The sequence below is a fragment of the Sarcophilus harrisii genome, chromosome 3, assembly GCF_902635505.1.
Source record: "Sarcophilus harrisii chromosome 3, mSarHar1.11, whole genome shotgun sequence".
Taxonomy (NCBI): domain Eukaryota; kingdom Metazoa; phylum Chordata; class Mammalia; order Dasyuromorphia; family Dasyuridae; genus Sarcophilus; species Sarcophilus harrisii.
Window position 1 is genome coordinate 193,469,191 of NC_045428.1, and position 21,004 is coordinate 193,490,194.

Sequence of the window (21,004 nt, forward strand, 5' to 3'; positions counted from 1 at the left end):
TCCCGATCAACTAATCTATTTCTTAGCCAATCCAAATGGTTTGTGTGCTGCAATAATTAGTTTTAGATCAAATTTTAGCCCCATAGCTGTTTGATTTTTTTTCTTAATTCCTTGGACTCAATTTTATTTTTCATTTTTTGTTTTTATTTTTCTAGATCATTAAAATTTTTTCTTGGAATCTGATTGGTATAGCATTAAATAAATAGAATTTAGGGATTTTCTCTTTATTATATTTTGGGTCGTATCCAAGGACACTTCATTTTTTCAATTATTTAAGTCTACTTTTTATTTGTTGGAAAGTGTTTTGAAATTTTGCTCATACAAACCCGCTCCTTTGGTAGATGATTCCCAAATTTTTATCCTATTAAAGTTATTTTGGATGGAATTTCCTTTTGTATCCTTGGTTTAATTTTGTTGTTGCTGTATAAAAATGCGGGGATTTTATGTGATTTATTTTGTATCCGCAGCTTTGCAAAAAGTTGTAATTATTTATAAAAGCTTTTAGTGAATTCTGGGATTCTCTATATACAATCAAATCATCTGCAAAGGTGATAATTTGGTTTTTTCCTACTCTAATTCCAATCTCTTTCTCAATTTTAAAGCTAGATTTCTAATCCAATACTAATAAAATTGATGTGGGCATTTTTCACTTTCTGATCTTATTGGGAATGGTTCCACATTACATATGATGTTACTGATGGTTTAAATAGATGCTCCACCATTTTAAGGAAAAGTCCATTTTTCCAACTCCAAAATTTTTTATATTAGGAATGTGGGTGTTGTATTTTATCAAATGCTTTTTCTGCATCTATTGAGATGATCATACAGTTTTTGTTAATTTGGTTATTGATATAGTCAGTTATGCTACTAGTTTTCCTAATATTGAATCAGCTCTGCATTCCTGGTATAAATCCTATTTGGTCATAGTGTATTATCCTGGGGAGGATTTTCTGTAATCATTTTGCTAATATTTTATTTACGATTTTAGCATCAATATTCATTAAGGAGATTGGTCTATAATTTTCTTTCTCTGTTTTCAACCTACCTTGTTTAGGTATCAGTACCATGTCTGTGTCATAAAAGGAATTTGGTAGGACTCCTTCAATCCCTGTTTTTTCAAATAGTTTATATAGCATTGGAGTTAATTGTTTGGTAGAATTCACGTGTACATCCATCTGATCCTGGGGATTTTTTCTTAGGGAATTGATTAATAACTTGTTCTATTTCTTTTCCTAAGATGGGACTGTTTAACCAATTTATTTCTTTCTCTGTTAATCTGGACAAGCTATATTTTTGAAGATATTCTCACATTTCATTTAAGTTAACGAATTTATTGGCATAAAGTTGGACGAAGTCACTCCTGATTATTGCTCTAATTTCCTCTTCATTAGTGGCAAGTTCTCCCTTTTCATTTTTAAGACTAACAATTTGATTTTCCTCTTTCCTTTTTCTAATCAGGTTTACCAAAAGGTTATCTATTTTATTGGTTTTTTTCATGAAACCAACTCTTAGTTTTATTTATTAAATCAATAGTTTTTTTACTTTCAATTTTATTAATCTCTACTTTTATTTTTAGAATTTCAAGTTTGGAGTTTGACTGGGCGTATTTAATTTGTTCCTTTTTTAGCCTTTTTAGTTGCAAGCCTAATTCATTGATCTTCTCTTTCTCTATTTTATGCAAGTAGGCCTGTAGAGATATAAAATTTCCCCTTATTAATGCATTGGCTGCATCCCACACATTTTGGTATGCTGTCTCATTATTGTCATTTTCTTGCGTGAAGTTATTAATTGTGTCTATGAGTTGCTTTCTTTAAGATCATTCTTTAGGATGAGTATTTAGTTTCCAATTGTTTTTTGGTCTACTTTCCCCTGGCTTTTTATTGAATGTAATTTTCCTTGCATTGTGATCTGAAAAGGATGCATTTACTATTTCTGCCTTTCTGCATTTGAATTTAAGGTTTTTATGTCCTAATATATGGTCAGTTTTTGTATAGGTTCCATGAACTGCTGAGAAGAAAGTGTACTCCTTTCTATCTCCATTTAGTTCTCTCCTAAGATGTATCGTACCTAACTTTTCTAGTATTCTACTTACCTCTTTGATTTCTTTCTTATTTATTTTGTGGTTTGATGCTGAGAGTGCAAGGTTGAGCTCTCCCATTATTATAGTTTTGCTGTCTATTTTCTTCTTGCAGCTCTCTTAATTTCTCTTTGAAGAATTTAGATGCTACATCACTTGGTGCATATACATTTGATATTGATATTGCTTCATTATCTATGCTACCCTTTAGCAAGATATAGTTTCCTTCCTTAGATCTTTTAATTAGATCAATTTTTGCTTTTGTTTGCTCTGAGATGAGGATGGCTACCCCTGCTTTATCGATTTCACTTGAAGCATAGTAGCTTCTGCTCCAGCCTTTTACCTTTACTCTGTATATATCGCCCTGCTTCAAGTGTGTTTCCTGTAAACAGCATATTGTAGGATTGTGGCTTTTAATCCAGTCTGCTATCTGCTTCTTCTTTATGGGGGAGTTTACCCCATTCACATTTATGAAGATAAAATTAGTAATTCTGTATTACTTTCCTTCTTGTTAACTCCTGCTTATGCTTTTCTCCTTTCCTTCCCCTTTCCCCCCTTTCCCCAGGATTAAACTTGTGAGCACCACTTGCTTTTGACAGCCCTCCCTTTTTGGGATCCCTCCCTTAACCTCCCTCTTTCTTACTCCTTTTCCTCACAATTTCTGTATTCATTTCCACTTGGCTTACTCTTTCCCTTTTCACTTTTCTCCTCCCACTTTTCAATGAGGTGGGAGAAGTTTCTCTGTAAATTGAATATGTCTAATATTTCTCTCTTTAAGCCAGTTCTGATGAGTGTAAGATGCACCCTATATTCATCCCCCTCCCTTCTTTCTCTCAGATATAATAGATTTCCTTTGCCTCTTCATGAGATGTAGTAACCCCACTTTACCCTTTTTCTGGTACAATTTCCTTTCCACCTCTAGTTTCTAGAACAAATTATACATGTGTTCTTTATGTATCTTTATAATAGAAATGTACTTTCCAAGATTTCTTTTTACCTTTTCATGTTTCTCTTGAGTCCTATATTTGGAGAGCAAATTTTTTGTTTAGTTCCAGTTTTTTCATCAGAAATAAATGAAATTCACCTATTTTATTGAATGTCCATCTTCTTCCATGGGAAAAAAATGCTCATTTTGGTTGGGTACATTATTCTTGGCTGCATACCAGGTTCCTTAGCCTTTCATAATATCAGATTCCAGGCCCTTTAATGTGGACACTGCTAGATCCTGAGTAATCCTTATTGTGGCTCCTCTGTATTTGAAATTTTTTTTTTTTTTTTGCTTGCAGCTTGTAGTATTTTTTTCCTTGGACTGATAGTTTTGGAATTTATGTACAATATTTCTTGGAGTTTTGATTTTAGGGTCCCTTTTAGTAGGTGACCAATGAATTCTTTCTATTTTACCTTCTGTTTCTATAAGTTCTTTTATGTTAAGTTCTTTTTGATAATTTTCTGGAAAATAATGTCCAGGCTCTTTTTTTCATCCAAATTTTCAGGAAGTTCAATAATTCTCAGATTATCTCTCCTAGATCTATTTTCCAGGTCTGTTGTTTTCTCAAGAAGGTATTTGACATTTTTTCCATTGTTTTATTTTTTTGGTTTTGCTTGACTGATTCTTGGTTTCTCCTTGAGTCATTCAATTCCATTTGTTCAATTCTGATTTTTAATGAATTATTTTCTTCATTGACTTTTAAAATTTCATTTTCTATTTGTCCAATTGAGTTTTTAAGTGAGTTGTTTTGTTCTATGGAATTTTTTTTCCATTTCGCCAATTTTATTTTTTAGAGAGCTATTTTCTTTTTCCAATTCACTAATTCTGTTTTCCTTGGAATTGTTTACCTTTTCCAGTTCAATAATTCTGGTTTTTAGGGATTTGATTTCTTTATCCACTCTATCTTTAAATGAGTGGGATGACTTATCCAGAGTCTCTTGCCAAGCTTCCCTTTCCTTTGCCCATTTTTCTTCTATTTCTCTTGTAAGAGCCTTTTTAATTTCTTCCATGAGAGTCTTGTGTGGTGGTGACCAACCATCCTATCCTCCTTTGGGGATTCATCTGGAGAGTCTCTCTTTAGTCTCCTCTGGGTTTAAAGTCTGCTCTCTGTCCGTATAGAAGCTCTCTATTGTTGGAGTTCACATTAATTTTTAGCTCATTTTGTCAAAGAAGAATCAAAGAAAATAAACTAACAAAAAATGTAAATGCAGTCTACTTTTTGGGGGTGGGGTGGGGCTGGATTGTATTACCAAGCTTCCTCTACAGACTGCAGGGGCCAACAGTGAGGCACTAGTAGGACAGCAATGGCTGGGCTGGGCTGGGTCTGCACTCTGAGACTGAGAGCATGCTAAGTCACTCTGGGTGCTGGATGGGTGTGGCCAGGACCCTAAAGACCCTAGGGTTTCGGGGTTATAGGTTTTACCTCCTGTGTTTATAGTTTCTCTGCTGATCTACTGGCTTGCTGCCAGGGCAAAGTAGCAACACTGTGGTAAATTTCTCCCTGCAGAAAAGGCTGAGAATCCCACCCCACCCCGCCTCAGGTCTGCTCATTGTGAGCTGCCTGCCATGTTTTCCCTGCCTGCTGTGCTCTCACTGCCTGCTGATCTAACCGTCCCTACCCACAAACAAAAACAGACCTTTTCTGGCAAATTTTGAGGATATCTTCTGTTGGTAATTATTTGTGGCTTTTTTCAGTCAAACCCTAATTCTGAGGCCTTGTCATGAAATAAAGTATTCTGAGAGCAAGAAGTAGCTTAGATAGATGTGTGTGATAGATGGTGGAATCTTGGCTAGATTTCTGGAACAAGTAATTTTAAAAAGTTTTCATAAAAAGGAAAATATTTTTATTTTTCCAATGGATGTGGAGTGATAGTAGAAACAGAACTAGTTGTATAAAGAATTTCATAAAAAATCTATTTATTATTAAAAATATGACTAATTGACAGTTTCAAGAGCATCAAAGAGAATACCATTTCAGAGCTGCTAGGCATCAAAATTGTCACCTAATTTTGTATACTTGATATGACTAAAGTAGATAAAACAGGAGAGCAAAAAAGCTTTTCCAAAGCTGTAGCTTTTAGAAATGGGGAGGTGATAGGCTAAATATTTGCTTAAAATTAACTTCATTTACCAGAAGTTTTTGTGCAAGCTATTGCTTTTCAATACCATTTAGAGATGCAGAGGGAGAGCAAGCATTATTTTAAGAACTTTGTGTTCTCTGCTACCTCTGACTTTAGAGGGGATAAAAAAGGCAGGAGAGCTGGGTGTGGATGACGAAACCTTGTAGCAGCTAAGATAGCTTGATAAACTGGCTTAGAGAGTCAGCCTAAATTGTGTTGTGTGAACTCTGTTCAGATTCCCTCATCTTGGCCGGAAGTTCCACGAGCCCAAGTGGAAAAAAAAACCATGAAAACAAATAAAGTAAAAAGTATGTTTTGATCTGCCAGCTCCATCATTTTTTTATCTGGATGTGGATACCATTTTCTTCCATGTGTATTTTGTACTTGTCTTAGATTGTTCTGTTGTTGAATGCAGTTCATCACAGTGTTCCCGACAGTGTGTACAATATTTTTTCCTGGTTCTTCTCATTTCACTTTGCATTCGTTCGTACAAGTCTTTCCAGGTTTTCCCAAAATATGCCTCTTAATCATTTCCTCTGCAAGAGTGTTCCATGCATAGCTTGTTCAGTCATTTCCCAGTTCATAGGCATCCCCTCACTTTGCAATATTTTGCAATCATCAAAAGGGCTACTCTTAATTTTTGCACATGTAGTGCAAAAATGTTTGTAGCAATCTTTTGTAGTGGCAATAACCTGGAAACTGAGTGGATGCCCATCACTTGGGGAATGGCTAAATAAGTTATGGTATATGAATGTTGTGGAATATTATTGTTCTATAAGAAATGGGCAACAGGATGATCTCAAAGAGGAGAGATTTACATAAACTGATGTTAAGTCAAGTGAGCAAAACCAAGAGAATATTTGTTCACAGTAACAACGAAATTATATGATGATCAGCTGTGATGGACCTGCCTCTTTTCAACAGTGAGGTAATTCACACCAATTCCAATAGATTTGTTATGGAGAGAACTATCTGCATCTAGAACACTGATGCACCGAATGTGGATCACAACATAGTATTTTCAACTTTTTTTATTGTTTGCTTGCTTGTTTTTTTTCCCCCTCAATTTTTTCTTTTAACAGCAGCTCCTTTTTGTGGTGATTGACTCTCAGTTGGGGAATATGGTATATGAATGTTGTAGAATATTACTGTTCTATAAGAAATGATGAGCCAGGTAGATTTCAGGCAAACCTGGACAGAGTTAAATGAATAATTGCTGAGCGAAATGAGCTAGGACCAGAAGAGTGTTGTACATAGTAACAACACTGTGTGATGATAACTTTGGTAGATTATTGCTAAGAAGAGATAAATCTAAGATAATTCCAAAACTCTTATTAGAAAACTCTGTCTACATCCAAAGAAAGAACTATGGAATCTGAATGCAGAGGGAAGCATACATAGTATTTTCACTTTTTTTGTTTTTTCTTTCTTGTGGTTTTATTTCTTTGTTCTCTTTCTTCTTTTATAACATGACTAATGTGGATATATTTAATATGGTTGTACATATATAATCTGTTATCAGATTGTTTGCTCTCTTGGGGAGAACAAGGAAGGAGGGAGCAAAAAAATTGGAAATCAAAATAGTATAAAAGTGTATTGAAAGGTTTCTTTACATGTAATTCAAAAAAACAACATTCTGTTAAGTGGTGAGAGAATGCATGGTATATCTTTACTTTTCTTTTATATTTATACTACTTCCTTTACTGTGGTGTACTGATAGTTTTCTCATCTCCTTGAATTAGACGTATTTTTTTCTTTTGCTTTGAATGAGATCAAGATTTCTACTTAGACTTTTTTTTTTTTAACTTTAATTGAAGCTTAACAGATTCTATCTCAGCTCCTTACTTACCTTTACTCTATGTATATCCCTCTGTTTTGAGTGTGTGAGGATTCTTTTTGCCCCACTCTGCTATTTGGCTTCTCTTTTATTGTTAGGTTCATTCCATTCACATTTATGATTACTATGTATTTCTCCACTCTGTTTTCATTCCTATTTGTCATCTCTCTATTTTCACTCTTTCCCAGTGTTTTGCTTCTATCTGTCACTTGCCCCAAACTGTCCTCCCTTATTGTCAGATCCCTCCCTTTACTTAATCTCCTGCCATCCTGCTTTCTTCTTGGGCTATAGATGTCTGAAGTCAATTGATTGTGTATACTACTCCCTTTTGATCCAATTCTAATGAAAATAAAATTCAAGTAATACCCATCACCCATCCTCCCATTTTTCTCTTCACTATAATAGCTTTTTTGGCTTCTTCACTTGAAATAATGTACCCCATTCTACCTCTTACTTCCTTCTTTTCTTGTATTCTTCCTAATTCCTTCCTTATTTTTTGTCATTTATTCATATTCACCCATATCTACACTCTATGTATATTCATTCTAGTTATACTATTATTGTTGCAATTTTTAAGAATTGCAAGTACCTATCCATATAGGGATATAAACAGTTAATTTAAGTTCCATTGAATCCCTTATGTTTTCTTTCCCCTTTTTCCCTTTTTGGGCTTCTCTTGGGTCTTGCTATTAGAAATCAGATTTTTTGTTCATTTCTGGTGGTCTTGTGAAATTTTGAAAGCCTATTTCATTGAATGGTCATTTTTTTTTCCAATGGAGTATTATGCTTAATTTTGACGGGTAGGTAATTCTTGTTTGTAGTTCTAACTCCTTTGCCTTCTGGAATGTCATGTTCTGTGACCTCTCATCCTTTATTGTTGCAGCTGCTAAATCTGGTGTAATCCTCGTAGTTACTTCCTCAATATTTTTATTGTTCCTTTGTGGCCACTTTCAGTATTTTTTGTTTGACCTGGTAGTTCTGTAATCTGACTATAATGTTTCTTGGAGTTATTATTTTGGGATCTCTTTCCTGAGGTGGTCGAGGAATTCTTTCAATGTCTGTTTTCTTCTCTGGCCCCAGAATATTGGGGCAGTTGTTTTCTTTGATAAATTTTTGAAAGATACTGATTGTGGCTTTCAGATAGTCAAATGATTATGACGTCTTTTTTTTTTTTTTTTTTTAAATTTAATAGCCTTTTATTTACAGGATATATACATGGGTAACTTTACAGCATTAACAATTGCCAAACCTCTTGTTCCAATTTTTCACCTCTTACCCCCCCACCCCCTCCCCTAAATGGCAGGATGACCAGTAGATGTTAAATATATTAAAATATAACTTAGATACATAATAAGTATACATGACCAAAACATTATTTTGCTGTACAAAAAGAATCAGACTCTGAATTATTGTACAATTAGCTTGTGAAGGAAATCAAAAATGCAGGTGTGCATAAATATAGGGATTGGGAATTCAATGTAATGGTTTTTAGTCATCTCCCAGAGTTCTTTTTCTGGGTATAGCTGGTTCAGTTCATTACTGCTCCATTAGAAATGATTTGGTTGATCTTGTTGCTGAGGATGGCCTGATCCATCAGAACTGGTCATCATCTAGTATTGTTGTTGAAGTATATAATGATCTCCTGGTCCTGCTCATTTCACTCAGCATCAGTTCGTGTAAGTCTCTCCAGGCCTTTCTGAAAATCATCCTGTTGGTCATTTCTTACAGAACAGTAATATTCCATAATTTTCATATACCACAATTTATTCAGCCATTCTCCAACTGATGGACATCCATTCAGTTTCTATGACGTCTTTCTTGGGTCTACTTTCCAAGTCAGTTCTTTTTCTAGGGAGGTGTTTAACATTTTCTTTCTTCTTTTTTTTCCTTAATTCTTTTGAATTTGTTCTGTTGAGGTGTTGCTTTTTTTCAATTAACCTTGTACCTCCTTTTCCATTGAACCAGTTGTACTTTTTAAGGAGTTCTTTTCTTCAGTGGATTTTTCATCTCCTTTTTCATTTGGTAAGTTCTAGTATTTGAGTAGTGATTTTCTTTTTCCAAGATGTTGACTCTTTTTTTTCATAATTTTCTTGCATCTACCTCTCACATAATTTTTAAGCTCCCTTTTGGGCTCTTCCATGAATTCTTTTTTAGGCTTTTAAAACCACTTCCATTTTTTCTTTGGGGTTTTGCCTTTTAGGTATTTTGCCATTGCCCTCTTCTAAATTTGTGTCTTGGTCTTCCCTCTAACAATAATAACTTTCTGTGATCAAGATTCTCTTTTAATTGTTTTTATTCATCGTTTTTGGCTTTTTTCCTTTTATATTTGATGGCTGCTCCTGGGATTCTTGTGCCAGGGGCTGCAGGCGTTTGCCGTTTTCTGGTGCTGTCCTGATGTTTCCCTGAGGCCCCTAGGGGATCTTCATGTCTGATGCTGTACTGAAGGGGTAGGGTGAGATGACTGGCGGTGTGGGGGCTATGGGATTCTAGTAGCTTTACCCAGTACTGAACTGTGGTCCTAGTGCTGGTACATGGTATGTGTTGAGATTAGTGGGGTATTTGTTCATTTCCCTGGGTCAACACAGAAGCATGTGACAGTTTAGTGCCTGTTTGCCCAGAGCTGTGCTAAATCATGTAGAAGTCTGGCAGCTGGAGGATGCCTATTTGTCCAGAGCTGCACTGAAACAGGCAGTGGTTCCCCAGAGCTGTAGTCTGTTAACCTTGGATTATGCAGAAGTGAGGGAGGATCAGTGATCAGTGAGGCTCAGGATATTCTGCTATATTTTGCTGAGATAGGGCTTGTTGCTGGCTTGCTTGGATGCTTCATGTCCTGAGTGAGTTCTTGCCAGTCTTCCAGGTTTCTTGGCCTAAAAGATTGTTTCACTCTATCTCTTTGCTGGTTCTGATATTCCAGAATTTGTTGTAGGGTGCTATTTTATGGTCATTGGGTGATGAATATAGGAAATTTACAATAATTTACTCCTTAGTTCATTATCTTGGATCCTGGAAGAATCTGTTTACTTATTTTTGGGGAAGGGGGGGGGGAAACTTAGGTATTTTCAATGCTACTCTGCTTTTCTGTGCTTCTTTCTACATTGTCTTTACTTATCATCATTTGCATTTTCAACATAATTTGGAAGAAAAATCTTAAAAGACAAAATAAAATTTTCTCTTACAACTAGAAGTAACAAAGACAACTTTTTCCCAGGAAGTTCACGCTTCTAGAAAGAGAGAAGCTTTAGAAATCCACAATAAATAACTAGTACTTCAGAGAGATTAAATCAAAACTTTATTTTTCCTCCTAGACTTCTGCTGCACAACTATAGTCTATACAGGGAAATCTTCTTAAGAAATGATAGGTGACTCAGTTAAATATAAATTGTATCCAACTTTACATTAAATTTTACTGAATTTACTAGGACCGAGACTAATCATAATCTTTCCAATCTGCTTTCCTTTGATAGCATTACTTATTTAACTTCTTTTGAAGTAGAATAAAATTTTTTTCTTCTGAAGCGTATACATCTTCATACATTCATCATTTAGTTGTTTCTCAATTTTTTTCTAAAACTTTTTGCCTTATATGGTGCTGATTATTTGAGGGTTCCCATTATTAGCAAGAATATACTCAGCTCTCAAATTAATTATTTCAAGATGAATGCCAAAGCCGAGACATTTAATGAATTTTAATTTATCTTTCCTCCAAACTAGAACAAATATATTTCCAGCAAGTTAATGTTCTGTGTCCCTCCTCCGCTTTTTTTTTCATTGAAGCTGCAAGTTCGACAACTGGACCAGATCTCAATGTACTGAAACGGGAACCTTCAAGAGGATCCAATAAAGATCCCTCAAATTGGTCTATAGATGAAGTAATGCGATTTGTGAAAGAAGCTGATCCTCAGGCATTGGCACCACATGCAGAGCTGTTCAGGAGACATGTAGGGTACCTTTTTTTCTTTTCTTTTTTTTCCCCCCTATGTAATAACCTTGTTAAACTACTTCAAATTATGAGTTCACAGTTACCACATGATTAAATGTTGATTTACTTTGATAGAACAGGATCTTTCAAATGACTGAATTTCTGTAAATTTGTACATTTAAAAAAAAAATAAAAGCTTGAAAATTGAGAATATTTTCTTGTTCCCCATATCTCTTGACAGATGTTAGAGATATTATAAACAGAGAAGACAGACAAGAAAAAATAGAATACTTTTCTTTTCATGATGCTAACCTGTTGACTCATCTGTTTGAAATACCTCATTACTGAAATTTCGAAGTACACATACTATCTCATATTTCCCGGAAGATGTTACACCAAAGTAAAGCAATTTGCAAAATAACATTCTTTCAAGAAACTTTCTGATCTTTTACATCTTCAAATTGCTTTATGCTTATTTTTGTATTTTTCTAGTAAGAGGTATGCTCCTCAAGAGTTAAAGATTTTTTGTTTGTTTTTATTTTATATTTCCCCAATGTCTAGTACAGTCAGTGCCCTTGTACTTTGTTCTTGTTTGTTTTAGTTCAGGGGAGAGAGAGAGTGAGATAGAGAGACTTTGCAGATTTGGTCTGGACAAGTGAGTATATCCAGATGAGCAAGGAGTTCTCAGTGTAAAAACTCTCCACTAATATCCATCCATAGTTTGTCTGGGACTTACCACTTTTTGCCTGAAGAATTTTTATACTACCCCAGATATATTGTTATACAAAATAGGTATAAAAATAAAACATTTGCTGATAATACATCATAATTTTGTTATCCCCACATTGTTTTGTGACCCTACGTGACTGGTGACCCTTGGCTTCAGAAGCTTTACCTTAAATCATTGAAAAGAGTGTCCTAATGTTTAGTTTACTAAATTGGTAAACTAGTTTATTACTATTAATTATTAGTTAATTAATTTACTTCTTTAGATAAGAAAAATTCAAGGTTACTTTGTAGTATTTATTCTAAAAGGAATTCTGTAATATTTAGCTTTAAAAATTAATTTCAGAGCTTTCACATTGATCACATTAATATTGGGCTTTGCATCATAATGGTTCTTCATTTTCTGAGCAAGTGAATAAACAATTGAGATTGAGTTTATTATATATGCTGCTATTTACCTAAATAATATTTGCAAATGTATTTTCTAATATTTATAAATTTTAAGTTTACAAAATTTTCCTATAAATTAATTTTATTTAATCTTAATAATAATTTATTTCCTTTTACTGTTTAGAAAATCAAAACTTAAAATAGTTGTAAATTGCTCTGGGTTATAGAATTACTAAGTAGTAGGAATAGGATTTGAACCTATCTGTTCTCAGTAGTCATCTCTACCAGTGAAGTTTACCACACAGATATTCAACTTTTCTTGAAATAACAGAATGGAAAATTATGCTTTATTTTTTTCTTTAATCCTTGTTCTTAGTAAATATATACTATTAAATTTCCTTTTTAAAAATTTTAAAACCTAGATTTACAGATTATAGAGATAACACTTAAGAGCCAGGAAGGAGTTCAAATTTGCTATTTGACATTTGTGCATCTCAGGCTTAGTCACAGATTCTGTGACTTTTGGTATCCAGATAATGCATATAATGAAATTTTAATTTAACATCCCTGTCTTTTAATCATAATTCTTACTAAATAGATTCTTCTGGGAATACTTTTTAGAAATACAAATTTTATTCTTCTTTGTTGTTAAAGATAAATCAAGATAAATTTGTTCATATTAACATTAATGTTAAAATATTTTTCTTTTTTTCTTTTCCTTTTCTCTGTAGGAAATTGATGGGAAAGCACTTCTATTGTTGAGGAGTGATATGATAATGAGATATATGGGACTAAAGTTGGGACCTGCATTAAAGCTCTGTTACCATATTGAAAGACTCAAACAAGGAAAGTATTAGCCAGTGAGACACACAAAGATTATTGTATTTTTCTGATTGGACTGATTTCTCAGGTTTACAGATACCATTTTTATTTTAAAATATTTTGTCATGGTATCAACTTCTCAGTTTGCAGACTCTTAAAATGTGATATTTCTACTATTTTCAGGAAATGATTTTATTGTAGCATTTCAAAATTCATTCAACTGACTCTTTGCTGGCAGTTATTCAGGATTTATTTTTTAGAATACTTTGATAAATATAATAGCTGTTGTAAGAAATGTACAAGCACACATTAACTTTAACTGATTTCACATTGAGAACCAAAATAGCTGAATCCCAAAGGATTAAAAAAACAAAACAAACAATAAAATCAGAATTGCAAGGATTTATTAACTTTTATAGTTGTGGCTACAGAAATTTTGCCATAGAATTTAAAAATACAGATGTGAATCTTATCTCTTTCTTGATAATCATTTTCTAAACCTTCAGTGGTCAATTTGATTATACTTTTAAATGATTTTTCAGAAAGGGAATTAAACTTGTGAATTGTGTTTTTTAAGCAGACATAAGCTTTTTAGAAGTATGATCATTCTTGAGAGAAATACAATTATCATATTCAATCAATATTTATATTACTTGGAAAGATTTTCTTTAATAGTGAACTGTTGTAAGATGAAAAATTCAAGATTCCTTATAAATGATACACTTCCTATTTAAAAGTATTCCATCTTTTTGCTAAGTTTGAGAATGGGAACATATTCGTCTCTTACACCCATGTATACGGAGATATACGTCTTGTTTGATTTTAAATATATATATATATATATATATATATATATATATTTTGCATATACAATACCATATTTTTATTTTATCTATATATCTGTAAGTGTACATCCAAGTAAAACCTTTGTTTCTTATGGTTTTAAAATGGCACTCTGTACTACCAAAATAGTAATAATAAACTATGTAATTTTATTTTTATTATTTTTGGGGGGGAGGTTGGGAGAAACTGCATCATTTGCCATCATGAGTGTATCTCCACTTAGTTTCCAAGACTATAAGAAACAATCAGATTCGTTTTCATGAAGGGAAATTCTGTGCTCTACACAAAAATTCATGTAGTATCCAATTCCAAATCATTTTTATCCTGGAATACACATTTATTATATTATTTGCCTCTCTTTTGGTTTTAATTTAAAGATTATGTTTTTCATAAAGAAATGGTGCTTTGTGTATTACTCATCTTTATTGCTTTACATAAAGTTTTGTGCTGTTTATATAAGCTATGATGTTTTCCCAGTAGTATAAACTGCCAATACCATTTACATCAGGGACAAGAATGTACTTAATACTAGGGCCTCTATTTGCTGGGGAAAATGTAATCTCAAATGATAACTTTTATAATGTTTATTACATTTTTTGTAAAAGATTTCTTGTCAAAATTTGTATTTTTGCAAATTGCTTTTTTGAGAATGCTTTGCTTTAGTTAAAAACATCTTCAGGTTATCGAATGAATATTGCAATATTATATAGTTAAACAGTGTTAAATGGTCAGATTTCACATTTTAAATGTCATCCATGTAATTTTAATGTAGCTAGTAATTTTTGAAGAATTTTTTTACTATAGATGCATCATTTGAGTTATGTTGTATCAACCAATTTGTAAAGTGTCCAGTATATATTTGCTCAAAGACATAAAATACATTTAAAGTATAGTATATTTTTCTGATTAGAAAATTTGTTGATGATTTTGTTATCAAAACTTCAGGCATTGTTGATTTGTGCATATCACATTGCATTAATGTGTGGATTTATTTTAGATATTAGCAAAATAAGTGCCCCCACTAAAGGGTTAAATTTCTGCATTTCTCATAGAGTTGAATTTATTTTTTAATTAAAATTATCTTTTAGGTAAATAGGTAATTTCCCTAGGAACGAAATGTTTATTTATTTGTTGGAAGCATATCAACTTGGGCATAAGAGTACCATTTGGGAAATTACATGTATTGTCTTCGATCTCAAAAGTGGTGCTATTGGCAAGAATGCTTATTTATCTCTGCAAGTGGAATTGAAAAATCTAAGATAGCAATAGTGATATTTCACTGAGTTTCATATAGGGATCTTATACTGCTTTGCAGCTCTAACTTCTTTTCTATTAAAAAGTTGATGAAGTTTCATCATCTGATACAGTTTGGTAACATTCATCCAACTATGAGATAAATCTGTAAGTCTAAAGATAAAAAGAGAAGATTATGGTGTATGTGTGACCAAACTCAGTTTCTAGAGTGACTGCATCTTCTTATGGTTTGCTCACAGTTAATATCTTTGTTATTAGCTTGCTGCATATAGTTCTTTTTTTTTTTTTTTTTTTTTGCTTTATTCCCTGCCTTTATCAAGTTGCTTGAAGTTTCACTTCATATTGTCCTCAAGCTGTTTTATTGCCTGCCTTTCTTGTAATTGTCATATATCAGTCCACTTGAAGTGGACTGATATATGACAATTACAATGTGATAGTTTATCAAAGTAAGATTTCTTTATAGTAGGTCTTGGCTTAATCATAAGCTCAGACTCTGCATTGTCCATTTTCTCATTTGGCTACTTAAGATACCAGGAGGGACAGAATATCATATTAAAAAAATTTTTTTTTCCCAGAGAAATTTGCAAATATATTACAGATTAGAAAAATTTGTAAGAAAATTATAAGCTCATATTAATTTGCATGTCCTTTGTTAAATCTCAACTGCAGTTGTTTAAAGTAAGTTGATAAAAATTGTATCTGTACCAGGTGATTAGTGTTTGGCAAATGAATCAAAAATATATCGAATATGGAACCATAGTGATCATAAAGAGTCAATTCACATGAGCATAGTAAGCAGTTTACTTCTTCCAAGAAGGACCAAGGTAAATATATCATTGTGCAAATAAATAATACTCTATTAGAAAATTTGCCTTATTTTTTTATTTCTACAGACTGTGCAAAATCTTTTGTTTATGAATGCAGATATGACATGAATCACTTTTGTTTATTCCATTACCATTATTTCACACTGTATTATAGCATGATCCCTAAGTATAAAAAATATATTTTTAAATGTAATTTCAACAGGGATGTTGTATAGAAAAATTAATAAAGTATGTGTTTCATATTTTAATAGTTTTGATATTTATTTGTTAAGCTATTAATTATCAGGCAGAAATTGCTAATAGTTTTATTACAAGAAACCTTTGATCTATTCAAGGGGGAAAAATAGAAAAATTAGAAATAATAATTTCAGCAGTGATTAGAAGCAGATTTTTATGTAAGTGAAGAAAAACTGATTCTTAGAAAATTTTCAAGTTTCCAAACATGCTTGTTTTTTAAACTTAACAAATTAAATATTTCTCCTATAAGAATTTTTTTCCCACAGTTCAATAATGTAAAAAACTATAGGTTTTACTAGCTTAACTTATACATTTCAAAATCTGTAATTCCTTATCTGTAGTTCTTCTGAAAGTACATATTTGGTTGCTTTATTTTTTGTATACCTATCATGTTAACTAGGCCAAGATTCAGAAATAAGGATTAAGAACATAAAAACTCAAAAGATTTCCAGCATTGGTACTTAGCTAAGATTTTTATTTCACCAGAGGGCAGTATTCACCACTAGATGGATCACAGTTGATTAAGAAAATAATTATTTGAACTAAATAAGCACAAATAATTTAATTCCTGTGACATTTTACATCTCATTCAGGGAATTACAGAAACCATCTTTAAGACAATTAAATCACAGATAGATTAATAAAAAGGCCATGAAGAAATTATGACAGTTCTTGGATAGAAAAGGTTTTACTTGCAGTTCTTCATCTTTACTCTCAAAATATAGCCTTTTCCCCACCTATGTATTTGAAGACTTCTGGATATATTTTTTCTTTTTTGGCACTACTGTTGAAACTATCACTGGGCAGTTAGGGGTGTCACAGGTGATAGAGCACCTAATCTGGAATCAGGAAGGCTCATGTTCCCATGTTCAAATCCAGACTCGGATACTGATTAGCAGTGTGACTCTGGGTAAGTTACTTAACCCTGTTTATACCTTAATTCCCTCATCTATAAAATGAATTAGAGAAGGAAATGGCAACTCTATTATCCTTGCTAAAAAAAACTTCAAATGAATTCACAAAGAATTGACCTGTGGTGTTTTCTTCTTTTCTAAATTATGATCGTTCTTTGGGAGCAGGTTTCTTGGGGGCTTCTGGAGGCAGCCTTAGGTTCAGTTCAAATTAATAATCACCTCAAATGCAGCCAGCTGTGAAAAGTTCAGATCCTTTATTGTCTCTTCCAAAATAGCCCGGTTAGTTTTCTTTGGATCCGAGAGCTCTTGTTGCTAGTCTTTTGCCTCTGCCAGCTTCAGCCTCTCCTTTTCTGAATCCTTCATTCTCAGTCTCCTGACTGAATTTTGGCTCTGGCAATCTCCCGAACTCACTCACTTCTCACTGACTCCTCCACTGACTGACTCCTGACTGAGGCTCTTAGAGCTTCTTATATATTTCTTAAAGGTGTGAATCCAAAGGTTGACTCTTCCTCCAAGAGTGGGATTGTGGGAGGTGTAACTTGGGAATCTCCTAGACTTGTGAACTCTAATGTGTGAGCTAATGTGTGAACTCTCAAAGTTGTAAACTTAAGTACAAAAGCATTGTTTCTATCAATTCCATTGAGTTTACACTTTGTAAGGATTCTAACATCTCCCGCTTTCTTTTGATTTAGAACATAAGGTGGTTTTGACCTCCCTGATTTCTCAAGGAGGTGAGAACCCCCAAAAAGAAGGTGATCATGTGATGCCTTCCCTGACTGCTCAAAAAAGAAGTGCAAACACCATAAAACAGAAGTGGTCACACCTTCCCTGACTTCTCAGGAAGGGAGATGAAAACACCAAAGTAAATGGGAAATCAAATCAGATTAGCGGGTTTCTAAAGGGGCTCACTCTTAAAACAGGTATACATAAATCAATCAATATGAGAGGTATTACACATAATTACATAAATTACATAAACACATAACACAGGCTAGTAGTAATGTAACAAATAACATGAATCAACATGAGAATTTATACATGTCCATAAGCCCTAGAAATAGTCCAAAAGAAATCTATTGTCCATTAGTTCCTGTGCCAGGAATCCAATAATTGCTGCAAGCTTTGGAAGTACTACCATAGTCTTATCAACAATTTTTCATCTCGAGGAATCCAATGATTCGTTTTATTGTTGGTTTTCAAGTCATTGAAACAGTCTCATCTTGTGTTAGGGAATCCAATGATTCCTGAAGATTTTAAAGTTCTTTTAACAGTCTTTATCAACAATTTTTCATCTCAAGGAATCCAATGATTGCTGCTGATTTTTGTTCTTAGGTCTTCTTTTTTTCTCTTTTTTCTGTTTCTCTCTGATGAACAAGGCGAATAGAGCTCATTGACACTCATCTGCTTCCTTCTCCATCTGTAGAAATACAAGCAAACCCTCTTCCCCAAGCAGTTAACCTGTCTGGTCCCTTCCATTTACTACTTTATGGATCTCTCCACATTACCTGGCGATTATCTAAAGATAGTGGAGCTGCTCGCACTGGACACTGACCTTCCGGTGGGTTATAAAACCTGTCTGCTGGAGCCAGTGCATCTTTATCAAAAATTTAAAAATTAATGGTATAGAGAACTTTAGAAGTTCTCTAGGGTTACCCGTGGCTCCCCCTTTCTTTTGTTTTTGGAGGAGCGTCTTAAATGTCTCTGTTTCTTCTCTTTACAATTTCCTGACCTTGAGAATTAAAGGGTATGCCAATGGTGTGTAAAATCTTACACTGTGCACAAAAGTGTTCAAAATATTTAGAAGTATATGCAGGTCCATTATCTGTTATTATTTCTTGTGGCACACCCATAATTGCAAATGCTTGGATGAGGAATTCAGTGACCACTCGGGCTATCCCTTTTGCTGCTGGTATTGCAAAAGTGAATCCTGAAAAGGTGTCTACCACAACATGGATAAAAGACAGATGACCAAAAGATTTATAATGGGTCACATTCATTTGCCAGATTTCATTGGGTCTCAAACCACGAGGGTTCTTGCCTGGAGGCAATGTAGGAGCATGGAAAGGAAGGCAAGCTGTACAGCTTTTTACTATGCTCCTAGCTTCCTCTTTTGTTATCCTAAATTGTAAACATAAAGCTCGAGCAGCCTGGTGGTATTTAGAATGAGATTTCTGGGCTTCCTGAAATAAAGGAGTACTGGCTAACATAGTTAAAAGGCTATCTGCCTTTAAATTTCCATCAAAAATAGGACCTGGAAGTCCACTGTGTGAGTGGACATGGAAGATATAAATCTTACCTGGATGTTTTCTCACTTGCTTTTGAAGTTCCTTAAAGAGCTGATATATATTAGAAGCTGCAAATTTTATTTGGGCCATGGCAATTCTTTGTACCACACCTACTGAATAGGCTGAATCAGATATTATATTTATATCTCCTGGATAATAAGTAAGAGCAAGCATGGTTGCATATAATTCATTCTGTTGAGTGGACTGAAAAGGAGTTCTGACTACTCTCTTTATGGTTAAATCATGAGAGTATACAGCACAAATATTTTGTTTGGGATGCATCTGTAAAGATAGTTGGTCCTTTAAGAGGAACCTTAGAAACCTTTTCTTCAAAAATCCATTGCCAATTATGTAATAGCCGGGTTATCTTTAATGGAGACCCATATGCAAAATTTGGAGCCATGGCCAATAAAATTTGCCATTCTGGGATGGTCTTGCAGCATACATTAATTTGTATGTTAGTATAAAATGTGTATATTTTGTCAGGTCTTATCCCAGATACTACTCGCTTAATAATAGCCTTTAATAAAATTCTAGCCACAAGCACTGGGTAAGGAATAAGGCTTTGTTCTGGATGTGCCGGGAGGTTCACCCACTCTATCACACTGTCTCCTTGATGAAGGACTGCTGTGGTGCCTCTTTTGTAGCAAAAACTGCTATTTCCAAGGGTTTTTGAGTTACTCTTTCAACCACATTGGATAAAGCCAGTTCAACTAATCTCAAAGCCTCTTGCGCTTATTTTGTAAGCTGGCATGGTGAATTTAAAGCAGTGTCTCCCCTTAAAATGTCATATAGAGGTTGCAATTGATTGGTAGTTAAGCCTAACACTGTATGCATCCGTTGGATATCTCCTATTAATTTTTGGAAAAGGTGTTTGACTTCTCTGTTTGTACTGTAAGTGCTTTAGGATATACTTCATATCTCAAATATTGAAAAGGAGCATACCTTTGAATTTTTTTGTAGCTATATGCAGTTTGTAGTTTCTTAATGTTTCTATGGTCTTTTGGAGACATGCTTCTAACATTTGTTCCTCAGGTGCACAACCCAAAATATCATCCATATAATGTAACAATATTACTTTTAGAAATGCTTTTCTTACTGGAGTAAGAGCAGCAACAACATACATTTGGCACATAGTAGGGCTATTTTTCATTCCCTGTGGCAAAACTGTCCATTGATATCTTTTATAAGGCTCAGCTAAATTAATGCTGGGCAATGAAAAGGCAAATCTTTTCATATCCTCCCTATCTAGAGGGATAGAAAAAAACAATCCTTAATATCTATGACCCAAAGAGGCCATTCTCTAGGCAACTGAGTAGGAGATGGACGTCGAGGCTGAAAAGTTCCCATAGTTTCCATCTGTTCATTTACCTTTCTTAAATCAATCAATATCCTCCATTTTCCAGATTTCATTTTTATAACAAATACTGGGGAATTCCAAGGACTTAGAGAAAGTTGTAAGTGTCCTTGGTCAAGTTGCTCTTGCAGTATATCTACTAAGGCCGGAATTTTATCACTTGTTAAGGGCCACTGTTCTACCCACAGTGGTGTATCAGTTTTCCACTGAATAGGAACAGGTGAGAGTGCTGGCAGGCTTTCAACAGCAGCCCTGCCTAAAAAGCCAAAGTACTTAATTGTAATCCTATCTGCTGTAAAATGTCTTTTCCCCACAAATTGATGGGGATTTTTTCAACCACAAAAAGAGTAAAAATGTGTTTCATTTTCAAATGTTAATCTCATAAGGGCAGCACTAACTTCTGCTGCT

At 33.8% G+C, this 21,004-nt stretch overlaps 1 protein-coding gene across 11 annotated transcripts in view; it reads left to right on the plus strand.

The window, feature by feature from the left end:
• Positions 1–16,033, plus strand: part of SCML2 (Scm polycomb group protein like 2) — a 147,624-nt gene extending 131,591 nt beyond the window's left edge. For 6 of the 11 annotated variants that reach the window (XM_023500308.2, XM_031958930.1, XM_031958925.1 and 3 more), the window contains 2 exons: positions 10,797–10,960; positions 12,789–16,032. In XM_023500308.2, the coding sequence (XP_023356076.1) occupies positions 10,797–10,960; positions 12,789–12,914 (290 nt within the window). In that variant the 3' untranslated portion in view covers positions 12,915–16,032. Of the gene's footprint in view, positions 1–10,796; positions 10,966–12,788 lie in introns of all 11 variants that reach the window. The other 5 variants (XM_031958932.1, XM_031958931.1, XM_031958926.1 and 2 more) reach the window with 2 other exon arrangements.
• Positions 16,034–21,004: the final 4,971 nt, after the last annotated feature.